The sequence below is a fragment of the Channa argus genome, chromosome 1, assembly GCF_033026475.1.
Source record: "Channa argus isolate prfri chromosome 1, Channa argus male v1.0, whole genome shotgun sequence".
NCBI classification, from domain to species: domain Eukaryota; kingdom Metazoa; phylum Chordata; class Actinopteri; order Anabantiformes; family Channidae; genus Channa; species Channa argus.
The window spans coordinates 32051778-32068702 of record NC_090197.1 but is presented as its reverse complement, the minus strand read 5'-3'; the positions used below and the strand labels follow the sequence as shown (position 1 = coordinate 32068702).

At 37.7% G+C, this 16925-nt stretch overlaps 1 protein-coding gene and 1 non-coding gene across 2 annotated transcripts; both read right to left on the bottom strand.

Annotated features, from left to right (window-relative positions):
* Window positions 1–5352: 5352 nt before the first annotated feature.
* On the bottom strand, window positions 5353–5424 carry trnaq-cug (transfer RNA glutamine (anticodon CUG)). Its single transcript has one exon. It is a non-coding gene; the product is annotated as a tRNA-Gln (tRNA).
* Window positions 5425–7728: 2304 nt separating this feature from the next.
* LOC137131475 (homeobox protein Hox-D9b-like) lies at window positions 7729–14237 on the bottom strand. The gene is made up of 2 exons (XM_067512801.1): window positions 12011–14237; window positions 7729–10751 (listed from the first exon to the last, which is right to left on the bottom strand). Exons 1-2 carry the CDS (start codon window positions 12696–12698, stop codon window positions 10507–10509), a joined length of 933 nt encoding a protein of 310 aa, XP_067368902.1. The 5' UTR covers window positions 12699–14237; the 3' UTR covers window positions 7729–10506.
* Window positions 14238–16925: the final 2688 nt, after the last annotated feature.

Sequence of the window (16925 nt, the reverse complement as noted above, 5' to 3'; positions counted from 1 at the left end):
ATCTGTACACTGGAGTGCTCTTATAAAACACCATGCTTGATGCTGTACCGACACCTAGTGTTCAAAACGAACATCATCTGTGGCACGAAGGGGGTAGAACCATTACATCTTCGTTGTCTATTGCTTTCACTTATTATATAGTATAGCAGCATCCTCATCCGTGTTTGGGGCTTTCTCTAGAATTAATCGGAGATCTAATTCGTGTTTGTTTCAATTATTTCCGATCTGTTTGCAGATTACATAAATGAAGTAGATAAAACAATACACTTGGAGAATTGTGATGCTACTATGGAGCCATTTGCTCTTTGAATCTTTCCAGTATCATCTGCAGTGTGCGCTGCACTGTGAGTCATCTATTTGCTGCCTGCTACCGACCCCTGGTGGCTCACAGTATTTATAGCATTCAGCATGAAAATTCAGGATCCCTCTTCATCAATAGTATAGCCAAAGCAATTTAAAGCCACAAAATTAATATGGTATAATCTAAAACGAATACATTTACTGATACTATTTAAATCGTGGGATAAAAATTAAGCTATATTAGATAATGGTCAATGCGCTTTTAATAAATTTTGTTTTTCAGTTAGCTCATATTGTTTCTTGTTACCTGTATCAGTTGATAATGGCCTGGTGCTTCACTTCACTTCACTGCTCAAGCTGCTTGACTGCTGGAAAAAAAAGTGAATAAACAAGGTAAAACATATGATCAACTAAATGCAGTAGAATGCCCAGACCGACACCATAACAGAAAGGCCTGGCACTATCAATTCTTACATTTTATTGAGCTTTAGTTGTGAGACATATATACAGCACAAAATCTGTTACAAAACAGTCCAATCTGGCTTTTGGGACAAACCTGCAGCTTGATTATTTCTTCCTGGACGTCCGGCGCAATCTGAGGTCTTTTCACCATCCTGCAGACACAGAAACATGCAGGTTTGCTTATAAACCAACAGATGACACAAACACATCTTTCTCTCATTTCGTCTTTGTGTCTGTCTTAGGCTTTCATGTCGTCTCTCTGCGTCATTCTCATCCCCATCTCCTTTTTTTCTCTCTTTGTTCCTCTCTCTCTGTCTCACACACACGCATACACAGATTGGCTGCCGCATTGCAGTAGGTTGTAAATACTGAGGGCCACCTGAGCTTGGCTGAAATACTGTCTTTGTTTCTCTCTATCTCTCACACTCTGCCTGCTGCCCTCAGAAAAAAAAAAAAACATAAAATTCAAAAGGGGAAATATACTGTCTTTCAATGTCTTTGTCCCTCTGGCACTTAAGCTGCCCTCATAAAGGAAAGAATGTCAATGACAACAGAACCATTGAGGAAAGGATTCCTTCTGTCTACTCTGTCCATCTGTCTAAGTACGGTTTATGGAGGACGAATGAAGAACTCGGTTTTTTCTTTACGTCCAGAGCTTTAAAGCATTATGAACAAAGAGGAGGAGGCTAAAATGTAAAAGAAGACATTTTCTGATGGTGGCCAGACAGTCTGCATTTTCCAGCTGAAGAGGGGACACACATAAAGCTACAATCCATTGGTGGACCACATCCATGTGGATCTTAAGTTAAGAGTTAAAGTGTGTCTTTTTCACACATTCATAATGGTTTGAAACAGCCCCTGTATCAACATTAAAAGTCCCTAAACAGAGCTTTGGTATAGTTCTTTAGTGCATGTTTAAGAATATTTGATCAGGCATGCATTAATCTTAGATATACCTTTTTGTTTACTTTATTAGAGCTTACTTCCTACTTGCAGTTTACTTCATTAAGCCTGGTACTGTGACCAAATGCAGTTGCCTTGTGATACAAAAAGGGGCCATAAAAGATGGAGCTGCTTCCTCTTGTATTTTCCAGTGGCCTGTTCATCTCGGAACACAGCAGTTCTCTGATAAACACGAGAGCTAAAGTCACAAATTTTCTGTTTATCTCCAAATATACATTAAAGGCACGTACAATGTCCTTGGGTTAAATCCTATTTAAACTAATTTCCCATTTTATTTTAGCCCGCTGTGCACACACAATTCATATCGTATGTGTATATTCTACAGACATGCTTTGCAGTCCACATAAAAGCAAGCTCACACAGTTATGCAAAGTGAAAGTTACAACACTAATAGAATCAACTAGTGACGTTATTGTACACAAGCTCACATACATGCCATGCAACTTTCACCCATGTGTACTGCCTGTACTTATGACAGCCTGCTCTCTGCGCCAACTCACCAAGGATTCTGAATTGGGAAATGTCGGGGTTGGTACCTGACGGTTCCATCTTCCTTCGCAGCTGAGAATCAGCAGAACAAAATAGAACGGCAGATGAAACGATTTCAGCAGATAAATTCAGTGAGAAATATGTTCATTTGTCAAAGCAGAATTTGGAAGAACAGGCCCAGAAGGTGAAATTAGGAGCAGAAAACATGCATCAGAACAGCCAGTTTGTCTTCCATTAAACGGTACTTTATGTCTGGCGCGTGTGAACACGTAGAATCGATTCTTTTACGCTTTAAAATAAAAAGATTGAACGAATAAATTATACAGATCGAACTTTTAAAGGGAAATATAGAGCAGACGAATATAGAATATATGTAGATGAATGTTTACCGTCTGAGGAGGGAGCTCGCGGGAGCAGAGGAGCAGGTCTGTGCTACCGAGAGCGCGCGGGCTGAAGCTGCACTTCACGCACACCACACATGACCTTAATCGGCCAATGGCGACGGGCTGTACCGGCTCGTAAAACATGGTTTATGAGCCGCTTGTGTGTGTGTGTGTGTGTGTGTGTGTGTGTGTGTGTGTGTGTTTGTGTGTGTGTATGTGTGTGATAAAAATGAGAATTTGTGGCAGCTGCACTCCAGAGCAGAGAAAAGAAATCTCTATGTACAAATAAAGACACAAAACACACACACACACACACACTACGGCTACCAAAATATCCAAATCTAAACACGGCTTTAAAACGTTTAAAATTAAATTTCTTAATGTACAAAATTAAACCTTTATTTAAAGTGTGTAAAAATAAATGTAATGTGTGTCTTATATGAAGGCCAGTCCTCAGTGGCAGGCAAATAGGACTCTACTCTAAAACAATTACCTAAACATGCACAGGAACTAGAAACTCGCTGTGCACAAATGGATCAAAAACGCACAATAAACGTTCCAATACATTTTTTCATTTCATTCCTCCGACTTGTAGCTACTATGTATAATGCAACATCGTGCAGACTGTTCCATCGACTTATAGGATCTATCTGAAATCAGAAAAGACTAAAGTATTTGAATAATATAAAAAAAAGAATCAGAAACAAATCTTGAACTTTTTTAATTTAGCACCACTTCAAGAAAAACTTCAGATTTAATTAAAAAACAAACAAATGTAAAAAACTGCAACGACACCTAAGCAGTAAATGGAATATGGAATATATTATAATGGTCAACTCTATTAATAATTAGGAATGTAAGGATTGTGCTCTTCTTTACTGCAACATATAAAAATGATTCTCCTAAATGTTAAGCTTTTTGTCAATTATGGAAATACGGTGTTTGCTTGGTATGATGCTGGAATATTATTATCATTATTATTATCATAATATCATTATTCCCTTTTTTTAAGTTCAGGGCCACGACAGCTGATCATTGGTTCGCATTATTATTTCCCACTGACACGCTGTATCTTAGTTCTCTGATGGAGAAGAGCTTTACCACCTTTTCTTTTACATGTTAAAGCCACTGCTGGCTGTACTGTGTTGTCACTGTGTGTGGGGCTTATGTGATAAACTGTGTGTGTGTGTGTGTCGCAGAATAACTAGTTTACTGCAAAAGAAATTCGGGGCTCATCTGTTTATATGAGCCAACTGTTTATGCTGTGGTTGCCTATTTAAGGGTGGAAGTAGATGCTGCATGTGTTTGTTGTGATCTTTCTGTATGGCTTCATACCCTTTGTCTGGTCGTTCTGTGCTTTACTAACACTGGTTTCTTGTCTTTTGTTTGGACCATATACGTCCAGCTGATGATTTTAATAATATTAATCGTATTAATAAACTATTATTATTGTTATTAATAATATTATCTTATTACTTCCAGCTGCTCGTTGTTTCTATGATACCAGACGGCTCTAAAGTCTATCACTTTACCCTCGTCTGATTGTTTAATTTTATTTTATTTAAACAAAGTGCATGCAAACATATCTTCATTTGTTATATTCTTTCTACAAGGGAACAACAATTGCAAATACGGTTTTATGTCTTTCTCTGTTCATATTACTCCTGCAACACTCCGTTGTGAAAAGCCTCTTGGTGCATTTTAAGGGTTATAGGCCAACACCAGGCATTATACATATATATATATGGCGTATCACTATTAGAGCGTGCTTAGAAAAGCTAATTCATTTCATTTTACATGTGCTGTGATTGTTCCAGGTTTGAGATCCTCTTTTTCCTCTGACAAATCAAATCCAATCAAAGAGCTTTTGCAAACAGAAGTTCTCATTGATGTCAAATTTCATATTTCGTAATTTCGTAATTTAAATTTAGATGAAATAAAAAGTAAAAGATACAGCACGCGGTCAGGTGGTAACAAGAAAGTCTTCATATTTCCTTCTTCTGCATGCTGAGGAATCGTCAACAATACAGGGCTGGATATAACAGAAGACACCTATAGTTTAGCACGGGAATCATTTGATAATAAAATCTGCCAGGCGGTGCAATATGTTACCCTGCAGCTGAACATAAATGTTTCAACACAATTTTAATTCTAACAATATTTTTGACTGTGTAATAGCCTTTAAAAAATTACAAATTTGGCCCTATTTGTGCATTGTATTGCATGTTCTGCAAGACATTAGACATTTCCTAGCTACAGTTCGATTTACATAATGAATCCTCAAAGCATGTTTCTGTACTTTTACATAAAGAATCTAAATATCCCATCTCTTCTTCACTTCGCGGCCGTAATTTGGGAAATGCAACCATCGTTAAAATCTTTATTTTTAGGCGGAATCAGAAAGTGGAAATGGCCTCGCATGCCTTTCTGTCTGCTGCAGTGCTCTCACATACCCTTAGATTTCTATCCATTGTTTTCGGAGGGAAGCCATTAGCACAGTTCAACGTTTATATGTGTCGCAGTATAGGATTAAGGATGTGTAATACCTTTTTTATCACACACATTGGTTGAGAAAAGTGAATGATTTTTCTACAATCGAAAAAAAATGCAAACAGTGGTGATGAAGCTAATGCAGCTTTATTTCCTGGTATAATCAAATGTGAATGTTTAGGGAAAATCTATAATAACACTAGGCTACTAAGATAATGGCTGAAGGGAAGACGGTGTTCGCTATTTAAAAGGGGGAAAAAAAAGCAGGTTCTACTGAGATTTGAACTCAGATCGCTGGATTCAGAGTCCAGAGTGCTAACCATTACACCATAGAACCACCGTGTGTCATGGTGTTTTCTCGTGAAAAACAACACCTCCACCCAGCGGACAGAGTCAGCAGCTGCACACAGTCATCTTTCTATTGGTGGCATGTCCTTAAACGCTCTCAACTAGTTCATCTCTTTAAATGATGCACAGGCGTCACTGTGAGACAAGAAGATGTCAGCGAAACTGATTATTTATTACAAGAAGGCCACCTAGAGTAAAATTGTGAGGTGGCAAAAAAACATATTCCACTACTTTGTTGAACATGCGCTACAAAAGTACCAGAGTTCCTTTGTAGCGCATGTTAATTATAATTTTTTCCCTTTTTATGTTAAAAATGGAAAAAAATACTTGGTGTGGAAGAAAAACGGAACCAGTTTATGTGTGTGATTAATAATACATCAACTTGTATTCGCCTATAACTAACGAGTATAAATTAGTCAAATAAATGAATTGGAGTAAAAGTACAGTTTCCAACTGAACTGTCGTTGCGTTAACTTAAAAAAATACTCTATATGATACCTTTTAAAGACTTATGCTACTCGAGTATAGATTTACTTGGTTACAGTAATATTCACTTTTTTCCACCTTTATCATCAGAACGGCTTATTTGGTTCGTAGTAGCAGTTCATTGATCTGTGTGCATGTATCCCTGGTGTTATCTTGCTGCTGTGTTTTATGTTGTTGCAGTAAGTGGGATCTGGGAAGAACATTTAATTGAGAGCAATAATTGGACATTTCTGCAGCACAGCAGCGATTCCCTCTGTTGTAATCGTCTGTTAATGAGGTTGTTAAGTTCATTGTGTTAGTGACGTCCTACTTTTAATGTTTGGTGGTTCATTTAAACTGATTTCTTATTTACCTTTTACTGGACAGTCACTGGGCTCGAGATTTCAGCTCATTTTAACATTCTTTTTAAAGGAAATTTTATTTTTCCTTCCTTGTCTTGTTAAGCTATAATTGAATTGCTCATTATGTCATGTATGGAAGTAAGAATTTGCGTGCAGTAATTGGATAAGAGCTCGCACCAAAGAGCACATGAGTCTTTTCTGTCGCTTGTAATTCACACCAAAAACAGTCTCCTCACAGTAAACAGTGTCACTGATCTTTGGTGACATCAAAAATGTAGGTTAGTTTCTTATTTTGTGGCCTGGCTGGTACATACAGGTCTACATGAAGGTGTCCGAGGCCAGATTTGCTATTAAATCAAGTTAACATCCGGACGCGCTTTTCCCACATAAATGTGTTTCTTTTAATTCCCTGCTTGATGGGATTTCTTGTGTCTTTTTGTTTTCCTGCTCTGTAGAGACCTGAGGCTGCCTGGTCTCATTTGCAGACAATGACTTTAACATTAAGAAGGACAGTTGAGGCTTCAAGGCAGGAAAGGGTGTCCAATAAAACCATATAGTCCCGATGACTGTCTGGGCTAAATTACTTTATGGCACCTTTCCGTGTGAGAGCGTGTCTCTGTGGCTTGAGTCGGGGAAAGGCAGAGAAAGTCACGTTTATTCTCCAAATGCATGCTGTTGCTTTATGACCCTGCAGTAGGATGAGCAGATTATATGGCCGCGATAAACGAAGGGAGCTGCGCTGACTTTGACAAAACAAAGAGGCAGAAGTGTCTTTCAGTGGGCTGAAGCGCACGCATGAAGCAATGGAATCTTATCTTAATATTTAAAAAAAAAAAATTAAACATATTGTATAAAAACATATGATGACACGCTGCTTTTGTCATGTTTGTCTCTTGTAGGACCACCGGCAGTAGTTTTGGGGAAGCAGTGGTAGTAGTTAGCGAATCAATAGCTTTGCACTAGAGTCACTCTGATTAAATAAAATGAGGTTTTGTTCACAGTATTACACTGGAAAAAATTCCCACTTTGCAGCAGGGAAAAGGGAAGAAAATGACCCAAAAAAGCCATAAGAAACTATTTAAATTTAAAATAAAGAAATATTTAAAATAGAGAATTGTCTTTAAAATACCATAAAGCTTTACCTCAAGACTTTGGAAATTGTTTGCAGTATTTATGCAGGAGAGTCCAGTAGTTCAGTTACAACAGAATCAAGGTAAAGCTACAGAATAGATGCTTTACAAATTTGATGTTTTCATTTTAAGTATGAATATGCTGTGTGTGTCTATTTAGGCATATTTAATTATTAAACATTCAATAAAATGCTAAATAACTTTTGTAATCAGATTATAATAATCTAACCAAACGTCTCATGTATATATAAATTAAAATGTATTAGTACCAGTAGCAATAGTAGTAGTAGTAGTAGTAGTAGTAGTAGTAGTAGTAGTAGTAGTAGTAGTAACAAATATTTAGGGTTTGCTCGCAGTAGAAGATCATGTTACTTTCTCATTGGGGATAAAGAGTCATTTGGAAGGTGAAGCACTGTGAAGATCTTGGTAATAACACATAGCATTTTGTGGGGGGTTTTGTAAGTAGCCCTAAAAGTAGTTGTTTATTCATTCTTGGTCATTTTACATTCGACGTGGTTGTCATGCACCTTTTTTTGGATATATATTTAAATGAACAGTTTGAAATCAGAATTATGAACAGACTCATGCCAGTGGGCCCTCTAACCTCTTGGGCCCCTGGCCTGTACCTGGTAGGTCAGTTCAATGATGCATCTATCAGCACCAGCAATATATAATAGAAATTTAAATTAAAAGGGTTAAACACTGTGCCACTATAAAAAGAAATCCCCAATATTCTTCAAAAAGAAAAGGGGAAAAAACATGGAGGTCCCGTGATTATCAATGATGTAATCCATCTTTTATTTCCTTTAAAAAAGATCAGCATGAACAGCTTGTTTAGCCCAAATGAGCAGATGAAGGCCTTATTTCATCACATTCTGTCTCCATTTCACAGGCCTTCTGCTGTAGGCTAACACAGTCTGTTGTGTTTACTTTTCTACAAACAGAATATGTTCTTTCTTTTTTGTTTTTTTTAGTCTATCTTATGCTTGTGAAATAACATTAACATCACAATAAGAGTTAATGTTATTGTACTTTACATTCTAAAATGAAAAAAGATTGTGCATTATTTCTGTGTCCATGTAAAACTCACATGGACTGAAGCTGTTCAGTGTTACAGGAGGTAAAAGTGAAGAATAACCATCATACTGCTGTCACATCATAGCTTAGCCATGACTGGTATGTGTGTGTGTGTGTGTGTGTGTGTGTGTAGAGGAAGAGAGGCATGACCATATCTGCATACTTGACTCACAGTAACAACATATATATACATAGCAACAATGGCAACAAGAGCAACAACAACAATAACAACAAATTTATCTATAAGGCTACATGCACAGATTTAAAACCAAAACAAAGAAGCTTATTCTGAAAAGGATTTCAGGGGAGACCAGGATTGGTTGTAACACTTCTGTTGAAATGGAAGCATGGTGACACATGGTGTGGAAAGGCCTTTTGGCTACTGCAGCACTACTCACCTGGACACACCTGAAATGCAGTGGGACATATACTATATTTTCTAGACAGCTACGATAATTTGTTTAGGTCAATCTTCCGCACTGGTTTTACAACTGCATGCTGTGTAGTAACCTTCAAGGTGTATGTAGGCGTAACACATATTTCAGTATGTCGCAAGTGGCCACAGGTTGTCCAACACTGATCTTCCAAACTTTTCAAACGACTGTTGTGCTCATCTGACTTTAATCAACTTGTTAGTAGAAGGTAAACGCCTGTTTTAAATGACGTATAGGTTTTACATTTTAATGAACTCATTATAGACTAAATTAGCATGTGGTTAAGTTTTGAATATTTGCGTTTAAAAGGATGTTGGCAGTAACTTGCAAAGCATGTTATGAAGCAGCATTTTATGTGGACATTAATGTTGACATGTGGCAGCTTCCAATCTTTTTTCCTTTGTATATAGCAGTAACAGCACTGTCAATCCGACACTGAGACTGCATGAATAAAAAAATAATAATAATAATAATAAAAGTATTCACAGTAATATTATTATTATGACTCCAACTTCTGTATGCTTTTGGCGCCTAACTGCTCGACATACGTTCAGCTAGAAATACCGATCAAACTTCAAAACGTTCATGTATACATTGTTGCCTGTATACAGCTTTTTAAATATCTTTTATACTTTTTAAGATTTTTATACTTTTTATAGTTGACTTCATCAATTACATCATCAATGACATCACACAATTGCTTTTGGAGTAGCAAAAGCAAAACTTTCAGCTATTTTTAAATAGTTCAGCTTTTTTTCAGCTTTGCTTGGAAAATCCTTTCAGTGGTGAAGCGTTCACAGCACATTTTGTTTTTGGAACGGCTTTTTTTTGTTAGTTGTAAGTTTCAGGCTTGTGTTTGTTGTTACCATCTTTTCCACAAGTATTACTCTTACTTTTAAAACTACCCTCCGTGACAATCTTTCCAGGCCATAACAGACAGGTGCTCAATCACTAAAACACTCATGGGATTTATATTGGACTGTTGCCTCATAGCACTGTCTCATCTGGCTTGCACACTGAAAGCAGTTTTTTTAGATGATAGTTTTAGCATTAAATCATAAAACGAGATTTGCATTTTGGCAGAAAGCACAGACAATTTATGTGAAGTGTGTGTCAGGTGTTTCCACTTTTGGACATGTTAGATATACAACCCTATCAAAAAAAAAGATGTGGTTTGAAATAGGCAAAGTCTTTGCTCCTTTCATGAGTGCTTTTTTTGATTCAATTTATGGATCCTTTTGTGTGTGTTAGCATTTTATTCTGAGCATTATTTACAACTACCCCATGTTAGAGGTTGACTTCATTTGGGAACATGCAGATGAGAAAACTCCACGCCAGAGTTCAGAAGACCTTACATGGAAAGGTCAAAAGACTCTGTGCATGTGTGTGTGTGCGTGTGTGTGTGTTACAAGGAATCCCAGTCTCCCCTGCAGAGTTTCAAAACTGCAGTTTCCCAAGGCAGCCATGTTAGTGCCACAGTCCATTGCTTTATAACAGCTGGCTGATGTTAAGGATGTTGGCCATCTTGGGAGAACTGGATCTTTTTTATCAATGCACCACTTTATCACCTATCCTAAAAATAAAAGCTTTCCTTCTAAATCTATCATTCATTCACACTCCTCCTCTCCCGGATCATCAGCTTCTTCATCTTCATCCGTCTGTTCTGGAACCAGATTTTGACCTGTCTCTCTGTCAGATTTAAGAGTCCTGCCACCTCCAGACGCCGGTCCCTGGTCAGGTACATATTGTAGAGAAACTCCTTCTCAAGCTCCAAGGTCTGGTGTTTGGTGTATGGACACCTCTTCTTCCGGGTTGACTTGGCGTGGATCCAACTAGCTGATGGATTTTCTGCAGAGTAGGAGACAAGGTGGTATCGAGTTGTAGTTACACAAAGAGGAAGCCAATCAAAAGAGTGTGTGTGTGCGTGTGTGTGTGTGTGTGTGTGTGTGTGTGTGTGTGTGTGTGTCAATTTTATGATCCTGTAACTTTTGGCTTATTTGAAATACAAACAATACCACATGCTAAAAACCACAGTGTCCAATGAGACAGAAAACACTATGGTTGTTTATGCCCTTATATACCTTATTTTTATATCTTTAATTTAACATAACGTGACATGATGTAAAATTACTATATGTTCATAGTGTCTGATTTAGCTATTAAACCCTTTAAGATGTAAATGTATTTGGAAGGAAAGCGGCAATAAAAAACTCAATAAAGCATCTCTAAATCTTTGTTAGAATGCAGGTTGTGTTGACAAAAAGCCAAACTGGGCTTCATTTTTAGTTTATGAAATTGCGTTCGGGGAGTTATATTGTAAATGTTTATTGGTATGAAATGTTTTTTTGGTCACTTAAAATAGTAAAGTAGCCACAGCGTGCTGTGAAATATAGTTAAGACAGCAAGAGAGCAACAAGTTTCCTACTTTAACTCTGGTTTAATAATGGTCACCAACTCTGCTGTGTTTAAATTAGTGTTTAGTGTTCAAATTATGTAGCTGGACTGCATGTTCACAAAGAGCAGTTAGAAATAAATAATGTGCATTAAATTTCTGTGTGTGTGTGTGTGTGTGTGTGTGTGTGTGTGTGTATTTGCTACATTTATATTTTCTGTATTATTATTATTATTATTATTCAAAAACTTGAAAAAATAAAATAGGTTTGAGTTTTTTTTGACAAAGTAATGATTAATTTGGTTGGATGAAGTGCTGCTGGTGAAATTATTTCTGTCCAACTTGTGAGCAGTGAAAGGTGTGTAAATTATTAAGAATTAATTTAAGTAACTAAACACATTGGCTATGTAGCCTTTCTTTCTTCAAAATTATAAAATAAAGTCCTTAGTCCGCCCACATCTGATCAGAGAGATGCAGATCAAACCTACCTGCGTTGCCCCTATAGTGACACATTGGCAAATAGCACAAATAGCACCTTAATTATTGTAATGGACAATAAAGTTTTATATTTTACTGTTTACAAGACATTTATTGGCCTATAAAAGTCACACACACATTTACTTACTCTTTTACACACACGCGCACACACACACACACACACACCTGTGTTTCCACTTCTTATAATCATTCCTGAGTGTGGTGTATCTCTCATTACCCGACTCTGGCTGCTGCTGTGTTTTCTTCTCCTCGTCCTCTTTTTTGGGCTCAGACTTTCTCCCCAAGTCCTCCACGGTCCCGAGCCGTTCCAGGACCACCTCAGGCGCGCTGCTGAAGCTGGAATCCCCGGGGCTGCCTTGTGAAGGCGGTGAATTCTCGGGTTTGACCGTCTCATAACGCAGGCTGGGATTGGAGAGGCCCGGACCAGCGATGCACCCGGGAAAAGTGGCAGGAGCCTGTGAGAGAGCCGTCTCCGAGGTGGGAGTCGCGCCCTCCCAGCAGCGGACGAACCTGCTCTCCGATGCCGTCGAAGATGCGAAGTGCTCCGCGTGGGTCTGCGTCTGCGGGCCGTAGTAGGGGTGGTGGTGGCTCAGGAGGTGATGTGGATGAAAGAGTCCGGGGATGGACGCACCGGGGGCGGGCTGCAGCTGCGGAGAAGAAGACGACGAGGACGTAGAGGTGTTTGTCCAAGGAGAAAAGCCATTTAAAGTGGTTTGTTTGTTGGAGAAATTGGAAAAATCCGGAATGTGTGAGCCGGGGGTCCCCTCCTCCTCCTCCTCCTCCGCTCCCCGGGATGGCTTTGCGCAGCCGGCCGTCGAACCCTGGAAGCCTCCCGGGATAAAATGTGCCCCGTACGGCTCCTCGGTGTGGAGCCCCATCATGGAATAATAATTCGTTAGCGACATGTTTATTTTATTATTTCAATAAAAATACACTTAAGTGCGACTGTAAAACGTTAGATGGGCTTGTATAGTGGCTTTCATCCTCCCCTAAAATGGTAGTAATTTTTTTTCTGCGCGCACCTTCTCCTCGACTGCCCATTGGTTACACTAATGATCACATGGCGAGACTGTATTTACCCGATACAGGGGATAAATCAAACCATTCTTTTGTGCTCAGAAATGTGATAGTAGGCCTGTAGCCTGCTGCCACATGGGCCTGAATGTAGCAGGCAGCTTTGTAAAACGTGAACTTGAGCCTTGTATAAGGAATAAAAAGTACCGGGGAGTAGTTTACAAGCCCGTTTAAGGTGTGTGTCGGATTGACAACGGTGAGGTTTTTTTCTCCTATGGGCTTCAGCCAAACCACTTGTTTAGTACAAAATAAATAACTAATTCTTTCTACGTGGTCCCAACGTGTAAAGAGCCTGTGAATCCAGACGAAGGCTGGCTTGATTTTTCTATGTAGGGTCAGGTAAAAACTACTATCGAAAGATATTAGATAGAATTCCCATCCTTTTTATTTGTGTCAGTGTCTAATCACATACTGGTTTTCTTAGGCTTTCATTATTTAGTTTAGTTACTCACTGCTTTACCTTGTTTCTTGCCAAACCAACACATCCATGATGGCCGTGCGCCTTTGCGCACTGAATTTCCATGTCGAAAGTTGACTTTGATTTGTGTTGTTTTGCTCCGGTGAAAAGGTCAATTATTACTTTTGGTGATTTTGATTATTAGCTAAACACATTTTTTTAAAAAAAGGAAAGATCAAATGTCTTTCTGCTGAACATATTTGGGCCCACGCCAAAACATTAAAGAGTTATTCAGTTCTTATTGATCGTGTTTGTGTCTGAATGTGAACCTTCGTTGGCTGTAAAAGAGGACAACACGACGAACGAGGGCGTTAATATGTGATAAGAACCCTTTTCCTCTGGTAAAATATGCCTAAACTTTCATATACGAACCTTGATGGATGCTTCATGTGCGCTTGTAGCGCCATCTGCTGCCTGAATGTGTTAAAAACAGTCCACAAGCTCTTCAGAGGAAGGCAGATTCCCAAACCTGATGGTCCTCAACATGCCCACCTAGATCAACAGCTTTTGGCTTGTCCCTTTAGGGGTCGCCACAGCAGAACATGTTCTGCACGTTGATTCGACATGTGTTTTTAAACCGGATGTCCTTCCTGCTGCAACCCTACCATTTTTTGTTTTGTCCGGGCTTGCAACCAGCACCAGGGTTGCCCTTGGTGGCTGGGTTGGGCCAAACCTGTTGGGGTGGGATTCAAAGCCCCTTCTGCATCCCAACCCAATGCTCTACCCCTAAGCCGACAGTTCTGGAATAGGTTTTACTCAGAACTAGAATTCAGAACTAGAAACTAGAACTCAGAATTTCCATACAAAACATTACATCTACCACTAAAGAGGAACAGGACACATCCCCCTTCTCCTGTAATTGAGTTCTTCAGAAAATCTGAATATGCATAAAATGTATTCCAGTGCAGTTAAATATTTCAACCTATTTTAAATGCATATATATATATATATATATATATATATATATATATATATATATATATATATATATATATATATATATATATATATATATATATATATATTACACTGTCATTAACACTTTAATTTAGAATCCAAATTTATATTTCAGTCTAATTTTGCATGAACTGAACCAAAGTCCACTGAGTTGACAAATAACCAAGTACTGTTCATAGGCCTAGCACTGCATATATTGTATATATAATTGCATATAATTACACTGGCTTTGTACCTTTACTCTGCACAATGATAATCTAGTAGAATCCAGTCTTTTTAGAGCATTTTAAGCACATTCATCTTTCCAGTTTTCTTTTTGATTGGTTTCAGGGACATTACTATTTTAGGATGGAGTTCCATACAGAGTGTCTGAGGTTTGAGGCCTTGCAGATGGAAATGCCCAACAGTGTATGGACTATTACAACATACACATTAAAGCATCACTAATAATAATTTGAATAATACAAAACCTTTTCTCTTTTGATAGTCACAGCATAGGTAATGTTAATTTGTACAATTGTAAGTAAATGATCAGAGTACTTCTTCCATTACTGACATCACAGAACATACTACATTTAATAAGAACCTGTCCTATGGGATACTGTATATTTCAAAAATATGTTTTTATATGTTTATAAAATATTACTTTGTAAGTTATTATTTCAACAAGGTGAAGGATGATTTAATTTTGGACTTCAATGTGCTAATTTCTATTTAGTTTTATTAAATCTTTGTAAATCTGCAGCAAGTTTCAAAGAAGATCCAACTTTAAAGCAGAAAAGTTGTTTAATCTTTAGGTTGCCAACCCAGCAGGCCTCTGGCCTGTTTCCGCTTTAATGGTCTTTTTATTTATCAGGCTAGTATGCACTCCAACAACTGGCCTTAGTAATAAAGTGAAGAAACCCATGAATCAGCTCTTATAATTTAATTTAACTGGGCCGTTAAGGGTCCAGGCCAGCAGGGAGATGTTACTCAGTGACTGAATGGAGTTTGCTTATATAGCACTAACATCTAACTAACATCACTGTTGTGGTGGTGGGGTAGTGACAGGGGGTCAAGGTCCACCTGCTGTTCGTGAACTAAGAGTGTTTGTCATGTAAAAGTTGCTTTTTAAATTTACTGTAAGAAGTGATGGCGATATCACCTTAAGCTGGTGCCCACTGTTTTAGAGAGTAACACTGAGAAACTCATATAGTGAAGTGGTACTCTTCTTTACTGTTTCATTTACACAATATCTTGTTATTGCCATTTACTCTTACATTATTATGTGTTTTACTTGTGTTACTGCTATTTCATTTTTGCCTTTACTAGTAGGCATTACTAGTATTTGTGACCAGTATATTGTACAAACAGTAAACATAGCAGTTAATGGGATGTTTTAAGTGCTTATTATATTAATAATAATAATGTTATTATTGTTGTTGTTGTTGTTGTTTATTAAAAATAATAGTTATTATTATTATCAAGAAGAATTATTATATTACAGTAAGTAATAATAATAAAGTAAGTAAAAGTCTTACATTTAAAATGTTACTTATGTGAAAGTACAAACGCATAAGCCTATAACATGTTCGAATTACCAGAAGTAAAAGGACCCCTTATGCATTATGGGTCCTTTCAGAAATTCAAATTATTGATGTATTAATGTGTTTATCACTTAAATGTTACAGCTGATAACAGTGGAGCTAATTTGCCTTATACACTGTAATGGGTTGCTTAACATACTGCTAGCTTGTGAATTTACACCATTATTTATCATAAAAGTAACTAGTAACTATACTTGACAAATAAACACAATGAAATAAATATACTGATGCTTACTTCTGAAATGTAGTAAAGTTTATGTATGAAGTAGCAGAAAATAGAAATACTCAAGTAAGTGATAAATACCTTATACTTGTGCTTAAGTACAGTACTCAAATAAATGTACTTAGTTACTTTCTACCTCCGCTCATGTTTCTAGTTTTTATACAGCCTGATTGTACTTTCTACTTTCTCACCACTGCTACTAAATCTTTCTCTTTACTACTGTACAATTTTAAATGTACAAATCAAAGCCACAAAACTTGTCAATAATGAAAAAGAAAAGTATACAAATATTTCTGTTGAAAACTCTTCTGTATTGCTTAAAATTAACTGAGCAGGCTTGTGGTTGGGTTTATTGGGGGGCATTAGCTTGAATGCCTTTAGTTCCAAGCAAAAGGATTTTGCTTCTGCTAAACTAAAGGTAACTTTCCTTTCATCTCCTTATTTTTCTTTTTACGTCTCTCACGCAGACACACACACACACGGACAAACAAAGAGAGTTACAGCAGACTGTCTGTATTGCCCCAATAAAAGTCACTGAGTCACTGAGGAAATGGTGGTTGTGATGGTTCAGAGTCTTGTGGTTGGTTTGCAGTTCAAGGTTCATAAGTAGCCTTGGACTCACTGTGTGTTTCTGCTGTCTGGCCCCGTTCAAAGTCTGGGTCGGGGACCCCACAGTGGAATGAAAAACTGAACAAAACCTGTTTTCTGTTTCTTCACATATTTTTTGCCCACTTTACTGTTTGCTGTTGAACCTTGGGTCATAACAACCTGCTTCTTAGTTAATGTTGTTGTGGTCACAGTTTAGCTATGTCCTACTAGATTGTGGGTATACTTT